This window comes from Eptesicus fuscus, chromosome 5, assembly GCF_027574615.1.
Source record: "Eptesicus fuscus isolate TK198812 chromosome 5, DD_ASM_mEF_20220401, whole genome shotgun sequence".
Taxonomy (NCBI): domain Eukaryota; kingdom Metazoa; phylum Chordata; class Mammalia; order Chiroptera; family Vespertilionidae; genus Eptesicus; species Eptesicus fuscus.
In genome coordinates, this window is record NC_072477.1 from 90,691,758 (window position 1) to 90,711,506 (window position 19,749).

The 19,749-nt window shown below is 40.7% G+C and overlaps 1 protein-coding gene across 1 annotated transcript in view; it reads left to right on the forward strand.

The window, feature by feature from the left end:
• Window positions 1–19,749, forward strand: part of MIPOL1 (mirror-image polydactyly 1) — a 344,977-nt gene that overhangs the window by 205,684 nt on the left and 119,544 nt on the right. Inside the window, exon 11 of the mRNA XM_054716560.1 lies at window positions 11,320–11,414. Within this exon, the coding sequence (XP_054572535.1) occupies window positions 11,320–11,414 (95 nt within the window). The remainder of the gene's footprint in view (window positions 1–11,319; window positions 11,415–19,749) is intronic.

A 19,749-nucleotide genomic window follows, 5' to 3' on the forward strand; every position in this document is an offset into this window, starting at 1 on the left:
GGGGCGCACACAGCAGAGCATGGAACATGGCGGGCATCAGCCGTGGTGGGATGGTGGAGCAGGTGAGCAGGAGTGCCAGACCAAGGGCGCCAGTCGCTGTCATCAGGGCGAGCCTCTGGTGGTTACTGAATATTCTTTGTTCCTGCGTGCATGGTCCTGCCCTGTGCTTGCACCTATTGCCAGTGCCAGCCCCGCTCACACCAGCTGCTGGCACTGGAGCCACTGCTCGCACCTGCTGCCGGCACCTGGTGCCAGTCCCGATCGCTCAGCACCATCAGCGGGTGCGAGCAGTGGCTGCCGGCCCCGATTGCCCCTCAGGGCTTCTCTCCCCCTGCTCCTAAGGGGCGATCGGGGCCGGCGCCGTCAGTGTGTGGGAGCAGTGGCAGCAGGAGAGGGGCTGCCAGCAGACAAGGGACCGGGGGCCGCAGCAGGAGGGGCTGAGCAGGGGAACAGAGGATGGGCTGAGACCCGCCCCTTTGCCCACAGTAGCCTTTTGGCCCACAGTTCCTTTCAAGATGCATGAATTCATGCACTGGACCCCTAGTAGGCATATAAAAGTGATGAAAATAAAAAAGATATGTAAAAGTTATGCCATGCAAATACTAATAAAAATAATTTTGTTGAAACTATATTAACCTCAGATTAACTAAAACTAAATAATTTAAAGCTACAGGGTTTTTAAAAATTTTTTTTCTTTGTATATAATAGATGAAAGCACACCTCCCTGGCAAGATGGTTTCCTGTCACAATGCAATGCTACCATGCCGCCACAATTAACGCTTTTTCCTTCCTGTCACTATATGTCCTGAAGAAACTGTTCTAGAACAGTGTGAATTTGTTGCATTACCTTCAGAAGCATGTTCATTTTATTTTTTTATTTTTTATTTTTTTAAATATATTTTATTGATTTTTTACAGAGAGGAAGGGAGAGAGAGATTTAGAAACATCGATGAGAGAGAAATATCGATCAGCTGCTTCCTGCACAACCCCCACTGGGGATGTGCCCACAACCAAGGTACGTGCCCTGACCGGAATCAAACCCGGGACCCTTCAGTCCGCAGGCCGACGCTCTATCCACTGATCCAAACCGGTTTCGGCAGCATGTTCATTTTAGATAGAACAAGTGTATTGAAGATATGGTCAGCATTTCCATTTTTCACTTTTTCAGGTACCTAACAACTTAACCAAAATTTATAAAGACCAACAGAGGTATTCTGGGCTTTATGCAAATCTGTAGTCTCTGATATTCTAGATCCATAGTCTGCAAACTATGGACTCTGGGCCAGTTTTTGTAAATAATGTTTTATTGGCACACAGTTATGCCTATTCACTTACATATGGATGCTTTTATCTACAACAGTTGATAGTTGCAATAGAGACTATAGCTCACAAGTCTAAAATATTTACTATCTGGACTTTAATGACCCTGCTGTAGACTACCACTTGGTTTGAATTTGCACTTTAAGCCTAATCTTCTACCTTATTAACCTGTCACGTGGTACATTACTATTCCTTACTGACATCAGTTTCCACAGTAGCAACACAAAAAGTTCAATGGTGTCTATTACATGGTTTACATATTTGTTCGCTTTGATGCGCCTATATTGTAACTCATCTCATTTTATCCTTGCATAAAAATCCTGTGAGATGGGTATCATCACCCCCATCTGACCAATGAGAAAATTAAGTTCAGAGGTCCTAATTCAGAGTTATAGTTGCAATTGCTGGTAGCCAAACCCAAGTTTGCTTTTACTAGTAATCATTGTGCTGTTTCTTTCTGGCGTACTTCTCTCAACTTTCCCTTTCTCTGTTTTACTCTTCTTACTGCCCATGGATCATTTTCTGCCTATGAATGATTTAATCTCTGTTTCTATTACAAACTGTTTTCTTCCCTTTTTCATGTCACTAAATCACTATACAGTGCATCTGTGACTTTCGAGTCAGGAATGTGCTCATCCCTCTCTGGGAGGCATGAGATGAGGACAAAAACATTCCCTGTACGGAATCACCTTTAAAGACCAATACAATACACTTTGGTAACATACTGTGGTAAACTATCCAAGTCTTTCTGTCAAGGGGAGGGGTATAATTGAAATCTAGTTATTTTCATTCCTCTGATATTAACTTTTAATTTTTTTAGATATCCTTTTGTAAAATATTTAGTTATGTTTCTTTACTAGGTTCTTAACCTCTTTCTGAGGAGACAAATACTAGGATGGTAATAGATATGTTTGAGCAATTGTCTAATTAGGCCTATTTTTTAAAATATTCAATTAGATATCTTAGAGATATGTTTAATGCAGTCTACATATTTACAGTTATGCTATAAAAACAGTTGTGTTAGCCCTAACCGGTTTGGCTCAGTGGATAGAGCATCGGCCTGCAGACTCAAGTGTCCCAGGTTCGATTCTGGTCAAGGGCATGTACCTTGGTTGCAGGCACATCCCCAGTGGGGAGTGTGCAGGAGGCAGCTGATAGATGTTTCTAACTCTCTATCCCTCTCCCTTCCTCTCTGTAAAAAATCAATAAAATATATTTTAAAAAAGCAGTTGTGTTAAGACAACTAACATACATATTAAATTATACCATTGAAATGCCATATCATATAGTAGAATAAGCAGTGGTTTTTGGATACTTGTATTCTAGTTCCCACTTTCCTTTGTAATCAGCTGTGAAACCTTGGACAATTTCCAAATGTTTCTCTAAATAAGTTGTATTAGCAACAATTTTCTCACCTATAAAAATAGGGGACTTTGTTACCTCTAAGATCCTTTTCAGGTCTAAAATTATTTGGTTCTGTGATTTAATTTGTACTGTATGTTTCTTTATTTAGCAGATATCATGCATAAGATCAAATGCTTCTGTTCTCTGATAAAAACAGAGTTCCATTAATGGTCTTGGAGTTACCAAAGGAAGGCTTAACTATATAAAACTATTACCATTAAAAACACATTCAAACCAAACATAACAAGATTTTAAAGTAAGATAAAATTGGTTTCTCAACAAAATCCAAAACAAATAGTGTTCAGTGATATGAACAGTGTAGTCTTTTCTTTGTCTATCTTTCTAAATTACTAGAAAAAACTTGAAGGAAACAGTTTATTTCTAATTCAGCGGCACTACAAATGGATGGCACTGTTTAAGATATGTAGTTTAAGAATAATGAGACATTTAATTATATGACTAACCTAACATTAGTTAACCAACCTTATTTTTCAGTCACTTAAAGTAAATAAGTTCTGGAGATGTGATGTACAGAATGGTAACTAAAGTTAACAGTACAGTATCATATATTTGAAAGTTCCCAAGAGAATAAATCTTAACATCACAAGAAAAAAGAATTATATGTGAGGTAATGAATGTTAACTAAACTTACTGTGGTCATCATTCTTCAATATACACATACATTAAATCTAGCCCTCTGCTCCTGCACTGGAGAGATGAGTCCCAAGACATTTGGCTTTGAAACCACACTCACACGCAGGAGAAACACAGGACTGTAGGGAACAAGGATTCCACTCTTAACTAGCTTGTGCATAGACCCACTTGCCCCAGGACACAGCACAAAAGAACAACAACAGTTCACCAGCTAGAATTGAAGCATCTGCCGGAGGGGCAGGAATCTGTTGGGGTTCCCCCTGGGAATGGTGCACTGGCAGATACCATCTTTGCCAGCTCCCTCTGCCTTGGTGGCATCAGTACAGGTGGGTACCATTTTGTACCCCCATTTTAACCTGCTAACAGAGGCAGGAAAACAGCACTGCCCCTACCCCATGTCACTCATACAACCTGACAGATATGGCTCCAGCCTCCCACACAGCATGCTAGACCCTGCCAGAGCCAATGGCACAAAAAGAGACCGCAGGGGAAGCCCATTGAGCACCAGGACCGGACACCATAGGTCTGAAACAATCAGAGCAAGAGCTTGAGAGACAACCAAGAGCTAGAGCAAGGTTATATGGTAAGATGCATGTCCTACATAGAGCTGTTCCTTCTAGACATGTCAGAGCTATTTAGCATAATACACAGAAACAAACACAGAAAGGCACGCAAAATGAGTAAACAAAGGAACATGTTCCAAATGAAGGAACAGGTAAAACCTAGAAAGAAACCTCAGTGAAACAAAGACAAGTATTTTACCTGATAAAGAGTTCAAAGTAGGGCATAAAAATGCTCACCGAATTAGGAGGAAGAATGGATGAACACATTGAAAACTTCAACAAAGAGAAAATATAAGAAAGTACCAAACAGTACTTGCAGAGATGAAAATGCAATAACTGAACAGAAAAATACACAAGTGGGAATCTATAGCAGACTAGAGGAAACAGAATGGATCAGTGACCTGGAACACATAGAAGTGGAAATTACCCAAACACGGTAGAACAACAAATATTTTTAGGTGAGGATAGCTTAAGGAACCTGTGGGACAACATCAAGCATATAGACATTCCCATTATAGGGATCTCAGAGGCAGAAGACAAAGAGAAAAGGGCAGAAAACTTCTTTGAAGAAATAATTTGAAAACTTGCCTATATTCTAGGGAAGGAAATAAATATCCTTATCCAGGAAGCACAGAGTCCCAAACAAGATGAGCCCAAAGATATCTACATCAAGACACATTATAATTTAAAGTATAAAGTGAAAGATAAAGAATCTCTAGCCCTGCCTGCATGGCTCAGTTATTAAGCGTTGACCTATGAACCAGGAGGTCACGGTTCGATTCCTGGTCTGGGCATATGCCTGGGTTGTAGGCTCAATTCCCAGTAAGAGGCATGCAGGAGGCAGCCGATCAATGATTCTCATCGTTAATGTTTCTATCTCTCTCCCTCTCCCTTCCTCTCTGAAATCAATTAAAAAATTTTTTAAAAAGAATCTTTAAAAGCAGGAATAAAATAACAACTAGTTCCATATAAGGGCAACCTCAAAAGACTGTTAGCTCATTTTTCAGTAGAAACTATGCAAGCCAGAGGGATTGGCATGATATATTCAAAATACAGAAAGGAAAAAACTCCAACTAAGAATACCCAGTAAGGGTATCATTCAGAATTGAAGGAGAAAGTGTCTAAGACAAGCAAAAGCTAAAGGAGTTCATCACCACTAAACTGGCTTTACAAAAAAATGTTCAAGTGGCTTTATTACGCTAAAAAAAGCTATAACTAGAAATGAAGTATATGAAGGAAGGAAATTCTACCATGTAAAGGCAAATACATAGAAAAGGTAGCAGATCAACTATATATAAATACTAGAATGAAGGTAAAAGGACAAAAGTAGTCAAATTAACTATAACTATGATTAGTTAAGGGATACACAAAATAAAAAGATGTAAAATTTGACATCTAAAATGAGGGAGTAGAAATATAGGGTTGATAATAGATACACAAACAGTAACTACCTTATGGTCCAGCGATTTCACTTCTAGATATATACTAGTATATGAGGAAAATGAAAACACTAATTATATATATATATATATATATATATATATATATATACACACACACACACACACACACACCCTTATCCTCATTGCAGCATTACTTACAATAACCAAGATATATATGGGACAACCTAAGTGTCCATCAATAGGTGAATGAGGAAAAACATGTGTTGTACATACACAGTGAAATATTACTCAACCATAAAGGAGTGAAATCTTGCCATTTACAACAAATTGGATGCACTTTGAGAGTATTATGCTAGGTGAAATAAGTCAGAAAGAGAAAGACAAATACCATATGATTTAACTTATACGTGGAATCTATGAGAAAAAAAAACCCCACAAGAAACAAAAACCAATTTTATAGACACAGAGAACAGATGGTTGCCAGGGTACTCAGGGGTAGGCAAAATGGGTGAAAGGAACCAAAAGATACAAACTTCTAGTTATAAGATCAACAAGTCATGAAATGGAACATACAGCAGGGAGTACAGATAATATTTTACCAACTTCGTATGGAGACAAATGGCCAACAGACTTATTGTGACAATTTCATAATGTATATGTCAAATTACTATATTGTACACCTGAAACTAATAGAATATTGTATTTTAGTTATATCTCAATATAAATAAGTAAATAAATAGGTGGCATACTCAAGAGTATCTGGGATATCTCTGCTTGTCCTTTTCCCTGCCAGTGTGGCTGTGACGGTTATAAATTAACCAAGTTCTTGTCAACCCACACATTTGTTTTGTGTTTCAAATTATTGAATAATATTTTTCTTGTCTGTCATGTTCTTGAGAATATAGATTGATTTAAAATAAATATACAGATGTTTATATATATGTATGTGGTTGTATGTATGTGTGTACATACAACCACATACGTATATGTGTGTACATAGTGTGTGTGTGTGTGTCTGTGTGTGTGTAAAGGGAAAATACAATGTATTTGGACCAGACAGGCCTGAATTTGTATTTCAGTTGTATTAGTCACTAGCTGTGTTATATTTACACGTGATTTAATGTCTATGAGTCTCATTTTATCACCGGTAAAATAGGAATGATAGGAATTATCTCATAGTGAGGATAAACTATATAATGTATTTCAAACACTTGGTACAGTGCCCGACCTCCTTTAGTAGGCATTTAACAAGTGGCATTGCTAGTAGTTAAGCATAGATTCTTGAAAGTTATATAAATTTAGGCAACAAGTTTGGCAGTTTATAATCTACAAAACTCTATAAAGTACATATATATTATATATAGACAGTATATCTACACTAATAAAAGAGAAAGATGCAAATTGACCATACCTCCACGATGCCCACCAGCCAATCAGGAGTGAGTATGCAAATTAATCTGACAAAGGTGGCAGCGGCCCCACCCCTCAGCCACTCTGGGCCTATGGAAGTCGGAGAAGTCGGGGGAGACGGAGAAGTCGAGCGCCAGTGCCTGAAGCTGGCTGCAGTTCAGGAAACGAAGAAGCCGCCTGCCCCGTGATCTCAGGCCGCAGCCAGCTGCAGAAGCCACCCACCTCACATCCGCCCCCTCCCCCCACATCCTGGGGGAGACAGAGAAACCGGGTGCCAGTGCCTGAGGCTGGCTGCAGCCCAGGAGATGAAGAAGCCACCTGCCCCGTGATCCCAGGCCACAGCCAGCCGGAGAAGCCGCCCACACTGCATCCCAGGGAAGATGGAGAAGCCGCCTACCTGCGGTCCGGGCGCCAGTGCTTGCAGCACCTGCGGCTGGCTAAGGCCTGGTAGACGGAGAAGCTGCCCACCCCGCAGTCCCGGGTGCCAGTGCTTGCAGCTGCAGCCCAGGCAAAGCCACCTGCCCACCATCCCCTGCGGCTGCAGCCAGCCCGAGTGAAGCTGGCCCGGGTCCCGGGTGTCTATGGCTGACCACAGAGAGGGAAGCCCGGATCCCGGATGCCTGTGGCTGGCTGGAGGAGAGAATCCTGGGTCCTGGGTGCAGGGCCGAGGAAGAGGTAGTTAGGGGCAATCAAGCCAGCAGGGGAGCAGTTAGGGATGATCAGGCTGGCAGGTAGAAGCAGTTAGGTGCAATCAGGCAGGAAGGTGAGCGGTTCGGAGCCAGCAGTTCTGGATTGTGAGAGGGATGTCCAACTGTCGGTTATCCCCCGAGGAGTCCCAGATTGAAGAGGGTGCAGGCTGGGCTGAGGGACACCCCTCCCCGTGCACAAATTTCATGCACTGGGCCACTAGTGTATTATATATGCACATGTACCATAGAAGTCAGTAATTCCACTCCTTGGTATTTATTTAGGAGAAATGAAGGTATATTTCCACAAAATTACCTATATGCAGATGTTTATAGCAGCTTTTTAAATAATTCCAAAAGCTAGAAACAACCCAAATGTCCATCAACTGATGAGTGGATATACAGATTATGTTATATCCATACACTGGAGTACTACTCAGTGATATAAAGGAATGAACTGATACATGTAGTAATATGAACAAATCTCAAAAGCATTAAGTGAAAGAAGTCAAATTCAAAAGGCTATCTACCCTGTGAATCCATTTATCTGACATTCTAGAAAAGGCAAAACTATAGGGATAAAAATCACATATGTGGTTGACAGGGGTTGGTTGTAACATGAGGGCATTGACTATAATGGTGCCCAGGGGAACATTGTATAAGGATAAGTATTATCAGAATGGATTCTTGTATTAATAAGAATAATAGAAGTATAATATAGACCAAAAAAGCAATTGTGAAATATCTAGAGTATCTTTATATAATGTTTAAAGACCTGTAAACAGTGAGATATATTATCAGTAAGTACATAACTATGTATTTGAAAATGATGAACCCAAATTCATGCAAGTGTTTCACTTTAGGGATGGGATGGAATGGAGGGAATGTGACCAGTCAGTGTGATGCATGTGTTGGGATGGAGGAATTTTTTAAGGAGGCAAAATAAGATTTATAATTGTAAAGAATGTCATCAGTATTATAAATAGGAATATTTAGTTGAAAATAAACATATATGTGTACACTATCTCTGGAAGGATATACAACACACAGGTAACTAATAATATCAGGGAGGATTTGTAGTTCTGAGAGTTGGAGATGGCAGAAAGATTTACTTTACATTGTATCTTTTTTATACTTTTTGTATTTTGTTTTTTTACATGTATTTTTATGTGAGTATAAACATAAGTGAATGCATGTAGTTTTTATAAAAATAATTGCCAAAGATTTTGGGAAATATAATGGCACAAAACCAGGGAAAATATCTGATTTGTTAAATTTCTTAATGTTGGTGATATGAAATTTATTTTTGACGTGTACTATTAATGAAATTATGTACTATTAATGAAATTGGAAAATGCAATAGAAACAGCACATTTAAATTAGATTTTTTGTAGTTTTATTTTCTTACATTACATATAACATAAATCCAAGTCAAACTAGCATAAACCCAAAGAAAAAAAGGGTTACTGTACCCAGGAAGTCCAAGAAATGGGTAAGAATTTGTTTGGTCCTTGGGGACCTGGGGGCACAAATGATGTCATCAGGATTATTTTCTCCTTAGGCCTAATGGTAGAGCAATCTGGATCATATCTACCTGAGTTCATCCTATCCCCCAGGACTGAACAAGGTCACTGTGGCATAGGCTAAGGGCATTTCCCTCCCAAAAAGATGTGCTGGCCAGATAAAAACATATCTGATAGAGGAAGGAGGTTGTAAAGCCACAAAGTTTATCATAGCTTTGAAGGCAGTCTCCAGTGCCTCTGCAGAAGATTAGATGTTTGGAATTGATAAATTAAGTTTATTGCTGTGACACACCACCAAATCTTTATAACCAACTAAATGTGGAAAGTGAAATGTTCAATATTACCCAAAACTTAGGAATTTAAATAAAGTTTTCATGATTCTATTTTTACGGCAGAGCTTTCTTAAGCAGAATCTTCATTGTGGCATTTTCCTGCTAGAACATGGGTTTATATTTTTGGGTTGTGTGGGTTGTTTTTTTTTTCCCTAGAAGTACCAGGTAAAAAAACATCAGAATAATCAATTAAGGTAACATTTATTTAGCAAATTGTCTGTTACCTGTCTAATATTGATATTCCTTAAATACATGTAAATTTAATATGATATGTGCTTTTTTGTGTGAATATTTTTTACTTGCCACTGACACAGTGGGTATCTGTGTCTCCCAAGCTACTATTTCAGTCACATTTTGTAATATACTGAAAGTTGACAAAGTTGTTCATTATTGGCATCAAGAATCAGGCACCTATTTTTATTTTAAATGCTTTTTAATAATTGATGAGGATGTTTCATCTATGATTCTAGAATGTGACATAAAACAAGTGCTAATTTAATTTTTTAATTAAATTGATTGGGGTGACATTGGTCAGTAGGATCATACAGGTTTCAGGTGTGGATTTGTATGTTACAAGATCTGTATATTTCACTGTGCGCCCACCACCCAAAGTCAAGTGATCTTCCTTCACCTCATATTAGATCCCTCCACTCCCCATCTCCCTTCCCTGTGGCAGCCACCACTCTGCTGTCTGTGTCTATGAGTTTCAGTCTTCTAGCCCACATACGAGTGAAATCATATGGTTCTTAGCTTTTTCTGCATGACTTATTTCACTTAGCATAATGTTCTCAAGGTCCATCTATGTTGTCACAAATGGCAGTATTTCATATTTTCTTATGGCTGAGTAGTATTCTATTGTATAAGGTTAACTGTTAGAATTTGCTAGCCCAGCTAGAGAAAAATTAATTAATTTAGTGCCTAAATGTATACACAAAGGTACAAACTGCTGCATGTTTTTATAATTCTCCATTATTAAAATAGAAAAGTGGCATTGTTTAGTGATCACTTATATTACACTATGATCTGGATTTCACAATTTGTCTTATGACTTCATCCTTATGTAAGAAAATAATTCCAGTAAATCATATGAGTTCAGCAAAATTAGTGAATTTCTGCCTCTATTGCCATTAGTATAGTTTGTGAGATGTGTGATTATAATTTGCTCTGTATTATCTATCAAGCATCATTTAAAGTGAAAGACATTGTTTTCATGCAAATTAAACTCCAAGTAAACAAAACTGAAACCTGATTTTTCAGTACCGTATTTTAAAAGTTAAGAACATTTTGGCTATGCCTGAAATCCAGTGGGAATGATGATTGGAAGGTGGCAATTCTTTTAAATTTACTAGTTTGAACCCTATAGAAATACTGATTGCAGAACCTTTAGTTTGAATTTTATAGGCAGAGAGGAACAATAGCATTTCTTTTATAAAGTATCTCTAATATTCAGGATTGCTCCCATTCTCCCTTTAAAGACTTTTTTTTTCCTGCAGAAAAGGAACAGAAAAGGTTAAATCATATCTGTAGGAATCAGTCTTGTGTGTGTGTGTGTTTTTAATGTTAAATATCAAAGATGGCTTAACAACATATTTAGAATTTTCTGAGTTTTACTATTAATAAAGTTAAAAGAAAATCTAGTCTGATCGGGCAGTGGAGCCACATTAAATTTGTATCTGAAACACCCAGTGTGCTTATCTCAACTCTTGATATTGCTCTGAACCCCTGTTCCACATGCTGGATTCTGTGTTAAAGTTAAACATTGCAGAAGGGCATATATCTGATGATACAGATGAATAAGGTTGAAGTTTAGGAATGAGCAAAGTTGGTATATTTAATAGGTTCAAGTCTACAGTATTTCTGTTATTGACATAATTGGATTATTTTGTGGAAACTTATTAGACATTCCTAAAAATACTGATAGGTTTAAAACTATCATAAATTTAAGACTCCTATTCATACTATAGTACTGTATTTTAACATATCAAACTAATTTTAAATTTCTTAAAATATTTGATTGCTTGCAGGCAAAGTTGTTAGCCATGCAACAAGCCAGAGAAACTGCAGTTCAACAGTACAAAAAACTGGAGGAAGAAATCCAGACCCTTCGAGTTTATTACAGGTAAAATTCTTTTTAGTCTGGTCATAAGTGAGTGTTGGTTTGGGAAATGCTTGTACCCAATTTTACAGTGGTGAATGAGGAAATACCTCAATGAAATTAAACATCATGTACTTAAAGCATTTTTTGTAATTTACCTCTTTTCCTTCCTGCATTTGGTAAGGTTTAAGTTTAGACTCCCATCAGATTTATAGAACTTATATAACTCATAACCAGTTGTCTAAATGGAGCCTGGTCAGCTGTTGAACTATTGACTCACCTAAATGCCACCTCTAAAATGACAACATGTATTTTCAAAGTGGTACATGAATATCAGTAATAACAGCCTTTCACCTATTACAATATAACTAGAGACCCGATGCACGAATTCATGCATGGGTGGGGTTCCTAGGGGTGGCCTGTGGGGATCTGGGATCAGGCCCCAGCTCACGCCCCCAGGCTCACAGCCCCAGTTCATGCCCCCAGGTTAGCAACCCCAGCTCGCACCCCCCAGCCCCACAGCCCCTCCTTGCACCCCGCTGTAGCCTGGCGCCCGCCCCCTCACCTGCTCCACCATCCCGCCTGCGGCGATCGATTGGGCCGGGCGCCCCTGCCTGGCTTCCTCAGTGCCTGTGAGCCGGGTGGCGGCACTGCCTCCCGCTGCTGCTGCTGGTCACAGTCTGTGTGGCGATGGATTGGCAGGGCGATGGGGCCCCGCTCGTACCCGCCTTGGCCTGGTGCCACCCGCTCACCTGCTCCACCATCCTGCCCCGGTCCCGCTCTCCTTGGGGCCCATCAGGGCCGGCAGCGCCTCCACTGCCCCCGCTGCCAGTGCTGCATCGCCCACGCCCGCCATTTTTGCACCCCCCTCTCATGGTCAGCACACGTCATGGTGAGCGATGGAACTCCCAGTCTCCCAGTCAGACTCTAGGTCGAACAACCGCCTGAGGGGACAATTTGCATATTAGGCTTTTATTATATAGGATGCTACAAGAGTAGTTGTAAAATTAATTCAGTAGATCACACTGGCATTTTTAATGGAAAAAAATAAAATATAAATGGCAGAGTGCATCTCTTGTAGGAAGGGTAAATACTGTTTTGTGATACTTTTGTTTCAGTTTTGTGTTGCATGAGAGAGAAAGAGAGAGTGCTAAGATTATGTCTGGGGCTATGTATAAAATATATAACCTCATAGTGGATCATGATTTTAAAAAAGATGTGAAAAATGATGTACAAATTTCTATATTTGCTTTGGTACTTACTGAGATTGAGAAAAAGAAAAAAACCTCAAGTCTGAAATGCAAGAACTCACTAACTGGGGCTGTAGATTATTGATAGATTTTTAGAATTTTGACCTTCCTTTCAGAATTAATGTTAAGTGCAATAAATCAAAATCGGTTTTACTGAAATACAAATATGAAAGTATTATCTCATGGTATTTAGTATATACATAAGTCATTATTAATACATTAAATCCCTGACTAGATATAACAGTAAGTCTATGAACAACTGTAATTTCAAAGTAATGAAGACTGTGAATGGTATTTTGGGGATAACTGAAAGTACTGAAATGTGACATGAAAATACCAATAGTGTCTATGGGTACAAATTCTTAAGAACCACCAGTACCACTGGTGTAGTTTGTCACCTGTATTCATAATTGTAGGAAACGCTGTATTTACCTGAGAGCTACTGAAAAGTAGATGAGATTTTTCCCCATCCCCAAACTATGTCTGCTGTGGAACAGTGTTACTGACATATACAGTAGTTGGTTAGTGTTGTGAGATGAATTGTGTCCCTCAAAAAAGATATGTTGAAGTCCTAACCTCTAGTACCTAAGAATTTGATCTTATTTGAAAATAGGGTCTTTACAGAGGTAATCAAATGAAGCCATTAGCATGGAAATTTGGACACAGAGACACGTGCATAGAAGGAAGACTATAATGAAGACACAGGGAGACGATAACCTTGTCCCTGGAGTGATGCATCTACAAACCAAGGAACACCCATGATTGGCAGAAAACACCGAAAGTTAGAGGAGATGTGGAATAATTCTCTTATAGCTTAGCAGACATCTGGATGTTTAGCTTCCAGAACTGTGAGGCAATAAATTTCAGTTGTTTTAAGCCCCCCAGTTTGTGGCACTTTGTTACAGCAGCCCTAGGAAACTAATACAGTATGTTTGGTTGATGACTGTCTGTGGGAAATCATGTGCTTGCAGTTAGAGGCAGCGTTTATATGTGGCCATAAGTAGCCAGAACCCTGATAGTAGATGAAGACATACCATCCAATCACCCTTTTATTGAAACTATAGAGTGAATATGACAGTCTTCCCTCTATCCTATACTAGAGGCCCAGTGCATGAAAATTCATGCACTGGAGCGGGGGTTCCCTCAGCCTGGCCTGCCCCCTCTCACAGTCCAGGAGCCCTCAGGGGCAGGAGGCGACCTGGCAATCAGGGGAAGGCAACGCCCCATCACACCTCGGCTGCTGCCACTGCTGGCAGCGCAAGCCTCAGCCAGCCCTGGTTACCTGAGCCTCAGGCAGCCCTGGGCAGCTGGGCAGCTGCCATCTGAGGCTTGCCTGTGCCTCTGGCATTGGCTGGGCAGCCACCAATCAAGGCTTGCCTGTGCCTCAGGCTGGCCCTGGGCGGCTGGGGTCTGAGAGGACTGGGGGACTCTGGAGGCAGGCAGGGCTGAGGGGACTGGGAGCTGCCATCTTGTGGCTGTGGGCACCGCCATCTTTGAGGGCAGGGCAACAATTAGCATTTCCCTCTTTATTGGCTGTGGGCGCTGCCATCTTTGAGGGCAGGGAAGTCAATTAGCATATTCCCTCCTTATTGGCTGTGTGCACTGCCATCTTTGAGGGCGGGACAGTCAATTAGCATATTCCCTCCTTATTGGCTGTGTGTGCTGCCATCTTTGAGGGTGGGACAGTCAATTAGCATATTCCTTCCTTATTGGCTGTGGGAGCCACCATCTTTGAGGGCGGGGCAGTCAATTAGCATATTCCCTCTTTATTGGCTGTGGGCGCTGCCATCTTTGAGGGCGGGGCAGTCAATTAGCCTATTCCCTTCTTATTGGCTGTGAGCACTGCCATCTTTGTGATGACGTGAGGGTCAATTAGCATATTCCCTCTTTATTAGATAGGATAATAAAAGACTAATATGCTAAGTGTCTGGTCATCTGGTTGGCCGCTCAACCAATCAAAGTGTAATCCTATCTAATAAAAGAGTAATATGCAAATTGACCATCACTCCAACACACAAGATGGCTGCCCCCATGTGGTCAGAAGATGGCTGCCCCATGTGGACAGAAGATGGCTGGCAGGGGAGGGCAGTTGTGGGCAATCAGGCCAGCAGGGGAGGGCAGTTGTGGGGGACCAGGCCTGCAGGAGAGGGCAGTTGGGGGAGACCAGGCCTGCAGGGGAGGGCAGTTGGAGGGGACCAGGCCTACAGGGGAGGGCAGTTAGGGGTGACCAGGCTGGCAAGGGAGGGCAGTAAGGGGTGACCAGGCCATCAGGGGAGAGCAGTTGGGGGCGACCAGGCCTTCAGGGGAGGACAGTTAGGGACAACCAGGCCAGCAGGGGAGGGCAGTTAGGGGCAATCAGGCCAGCAGGGGAGCAGTTCCACATCGATCAGGCTGGCAGGGGAGTGGTCAGTGGGTGATCAGGCTGGCAGGCAGAAGCAGTTAGAGGCAATCAGGCAGGCAGGCAGGCGAGCGGTTGGGAGCCAGCAGTCCCAGATTGTGAGAGGGCAGTCAAACATCCCTCGAGGGGTCCCTGATTGGAGAGGGTGCAGGCTGGGCTGAAGGACACACACAACCCCCCACCCCCCTGTGCATGAATTTCATGCACCAGGCCTCTAGTATGCTAATAATATGCTAAGGCTGCTCAACTGCTCGCAATGACCACCAGGAGGCAAACTGTCAATGGGTCGACCAGTTTCTATGACATGCACTGACCACCAGGGGGCAGACGCTCCAACCTGTAGGTTAGCTTGCTGCTGAGGTCCAGCTGATTGGGACTGAACAAGACAGGCTGGCCATGCCCTGGAGCCCTCCCATGGTCCCTCCCTGGCTGGCCAACCTCCCACATCCCACTGGCCCCAATCATGCACCGGTGGGATCCCTCAGCCTGGCCAGCACCCTCTCGCAATCTGGGACCCCTCGGGAGATGTTGGAGAGCCAGTTTTGCCGGAATGACCGGTTGCTATGATGTGCACTGACCACCAGGGGGCAGATGCTCAACGGAAGAGCTGCCTCCTGGTGGTCAGTGTGCTCCCACAGGGGGCGTGCTGCTCAGCCAAAAGCCAAGCTCATGGCTAGTGAGCGCAGTGGCGGTGGCAGGAGAGGCTCTGTGGCAGCGCTAAGAACGTCCGACGGCTCCCGGAGTGTGAGAAGGTGCAATCCAGGCTGAGGGACCCTCCCAAGTTCATGAATTTCATGCACCAGGCCTCTAGTATTTTATAACAGTGGATTCTCAACTGTAGTTGGGCATTAAAATCATCTGATGACCCTCTAAAAATACTCATCCCTATCCCATCTCAGACCAATTATATCCAAGTCTCTTGAGGTAGGACTCGGCTACCTGTGTGTTTTAAAGCTCCCTAGAAATTCCCATGTGGGGCCAAGTTTGGGGGCCACACATTTAAGTTACCTACATTAAATTAGGGTCTCTTCTTGGTAGAATAATAGAAGCATATCTTAAGCCCTTTAGTAAGACTTATGAAAACTGTGTGATTTGTGCCTGGACCTTACAGTAGCCTCACCACATAGAAAGGAGAATTTTTATGGAAACTTCTTCTGCCATCCTTGTAGATAGGACAGCCAATGCTCAGTCAATAAAGGAACAGTGTCCATGAATTCCAAGAAGCATATGATATTTTTTCATGAACGGACATTACTTTTTTAAAGTATGTTTTTATTTATTTTAGAGAGAGGAGGTGAGAGGGAGAGAGATATAGAAACATCAATGATGAGAGAGAATCATTGATTGGCTGCATCCTACACACCCCCTACTGGGGATCGAGCCCAAAACCTAGGCAGGTGCCCTGCTGGGAATTGAACTTGTGACCTCCTGGTTTATGGGTCGATGCTCAACACTGAGCCACACTGGGCAGGCCTGGCATTATTATTTTTTTAAATATTTTTATTGATTTCAGAGAAGAAGGGAGAGGGAGAGAGAGATAGAAACACCAATGATGACAGAGAATCATTGATTGGCTGCCTCTTGCACGGCCCCTACTGAAGATTGAGCCCACAACCCGGGCATGTGCCCTTGACCGGAATCGAACCCGGGACTCTTCAGTCCACAGGCTGATGCTCTATCCACTGAGTCAAACCAGCTAAGGCATGGCATTACTTTTTGAAAAAAGATACCTTGATGCCAAATCTTGTCACTCTTCTTTGATAAATTGCAGAAGATTATTGAAAGATTTTGGAAAATAAAAACTTAAGTAGTTGTTTTCAAATACTTTTTGTAATCTACATGAATTTAACAGAGTTAAATGATCTTTTCTAAATAGTTAAGTTCTTGGCTCAAAGGTATGCTTTACCAGTATCCCTCTCACTGTTACTTTTTAACAATTGCTGGCAGTAAAGTAAGTCTGTGATTTGCTGTCGGACATCCCTGCCTCCTGTGACCTTGCATAGAGGAGCCTCACCAAGACCACCTTCTTTTTATAAAATGAGAATTACAGTTCGTACCTAATAGAGTTGTTTTAAGTGTATACAGATCTTAGCACATATTTGGCTTATTTTTAGTGCTCCACTAATGTTAAGATAAATTTCTTTTTATAACAAGAAGTCAGTGAGATAGGAGTAAAATAAAAAACTATACTTTCACTGAAGCTAAGGAAGGAGATTTAAAAAATCAAATATTGCTAATGGTTAAGTAAAATAAGGACTAAAAGTATCTATTTTGTTTGAAATTAGGTCATCATTAATGACCTCCTCCACAGTGGTTTTAATAAAGTATTAGATATAGAAGCCAATTTTCTGTGAGTTGAGAAGTGATTAGAAGTAAAGAAGCATAGCAGTTTGGACAATAGAGTGGTCCTTGAAGAAACATGAATAAACAGCCCTTGGCCTGTGTAGCTTGATTGGTTGGACGTCATCCAGTGCACCAAAAGGTTGCCGGTTTGATTCCCAGTCAGGGCACAAGCCCTTTATCTCTCTCTAAAAATCAATAAAAATATTTTTATAAAAAATATGAATAAGGAAGATGTTAATGACAGTTGAGATGAAAGGAAGGTAGGTTAAGGATTTAGAGTTTTGGTTTTGAAAAATGGCAGATACTTGAGCATGTGTATGACTAATTGGAAGGAGCCAATAGAGAGAATTTTTATGAAACAGAATTTCTAAAGTAGGATGCGATAGAATCTGCCAAATGCAGAAGAGTTTGCCTTGAACAGAAAGGTGATCACCTTGTGCTCATAGACAGGAGTGAAGGACATGTGAAGAGCTGTGAATGTAAAGTTCAGTTCACAATTAATAATTTTTCTGTGAAATAAGGGTCAATAAGGGCTTCTGAAGTGAGAAGGCAGGCAGCTTTGAAAGGAATACTGAAAGTAATGGGAGAAAATAACTGAATAAAGAAAAGAACAAAGTTAAGCAATCTTGAAGACTGATCTGGGAACGAATGCCATAAATTTGTATGAGTTCCAGTTTGTACAGTTGTGTAATTTAGCACAATTAACTGTCCTTCTATGGCAGCACCGAAGGCAAAGGATCAAAATGGTTCAAGATTATGAATTTGTAAGACTAAAATTATGGAGAGAAGAGTGATTGCACACTAGCAGAAGAGTTGTTGAAATGTTGAGTGATAGTCTAAGCTCAATAGGGCAAGAAATAAAATTGAAAGGACATGTATGCTGAGAGAAAAAGGAGGAATCAAGAAATCACAAATCTTGAGGAGATCATAGAATAAATGTAGAGGTAATACAAAAATTTAAGAGCTGAAAGGATTGGAAGTCACAGTCAGAAAGTGGAGCTATTTAAGATATGAGATGAAGCACTCGATCTGAGCAGTGACAATGTTTGAGGCATTGCCTTAGAAATGGGTGGTTGGAATTGAGAGAAGGTGAGAGTCACTAGCTATGAAGTGAAAGATTTATGACACTAAAATATAAAATGCCCGTTTGGATATTGTCTCTGAAAATATTGGCACAGGTTGGGGTACTGTGTAAATGTAATAATAGAAGGTGACCTAGCAATTGGTAGATAAAAGCTACATGTTGAAATGAAGAGTGATGTATAGTTAGATGTATCAAAAGAAGAAAACCGTCCAGTATGGGATGCATGAAAAAATGTGTTGTATCCCCTCAAGAAAAATAGGAAAGTTGAATCCTTCGGGGAGATCCATGTTTGTGTGAAAAATAAAAGGTACAGAGAACTTTTGTGCATTGCTCATGGGAATATAAAATGCTACATCTGCTGTGGAAAATGGTTTGGTGGTTCTTCAAAAAGTTACACACAGAAGTCCCATTTGATCCAGCAATTCCCCACCTACCTATATAACCCAAAATAATTGAAAGCAATGGCTCAAACCAGATACTTGTACACCAGTGTTCATAACAGCATTTTTCACATTATCCAAAAAGGATGAAACAACCCTAGTGTCCCTCAGCTGATACATGAATAAAGAAAATGTGTGTTACATATACCTACAATGGAATATTGTTAGCCATTAAAAGGAATGACATTCTGATGCATGTTACAACATGGATGACTCTTAAAAACATAATGTTAATTGAAATAAGGCAGACAGAAAAGACAAATATAAGATTCCCCTTCTATGAGGTACATAGAATAGGCTAATTCATAGAAACAGAAAGCAGAATAGAGATTACCAAGGCCTAGGGAAGTGAGGAATGATGGTTGCCAGGAACTTGGGGAAAGACAGGAGAGTTATTGTTTAATGGGTACAGAGTTTTGGGGAAAAGTTCTGAAAATGGGTAGTGGTGATGGTTATGAAATATTGTCAGTGTACTTCATGTCACTGAATTTTACACTTAAAATGGTTAAAATGGTGAGTTTTATGTTATTTTTTACCACATTTTTTAAAGGTACAGAAAATGTTCTCTGAGGGTGTACAGAAATGGTAAGGTCCCTGAGATACAAAACTCTAGGAAGAAAGAGACAATTGCTGTAAACAACAAAGCTTAAATTTCCTGGAAGTTTACATTCAGGTTCAAGTTGATTTAAATGAAAATCCCCATTATTTCCTTACACCCTAAATAGATGGTGCCTATGAATCAATACATGAAACACAACTATTTCATAGAGATATTAGTTTTTTCCTCAGAGTTTCCTGTTACAGAGGAAATAATAATCTTTATTGTTGAGAGTATTATAGATGT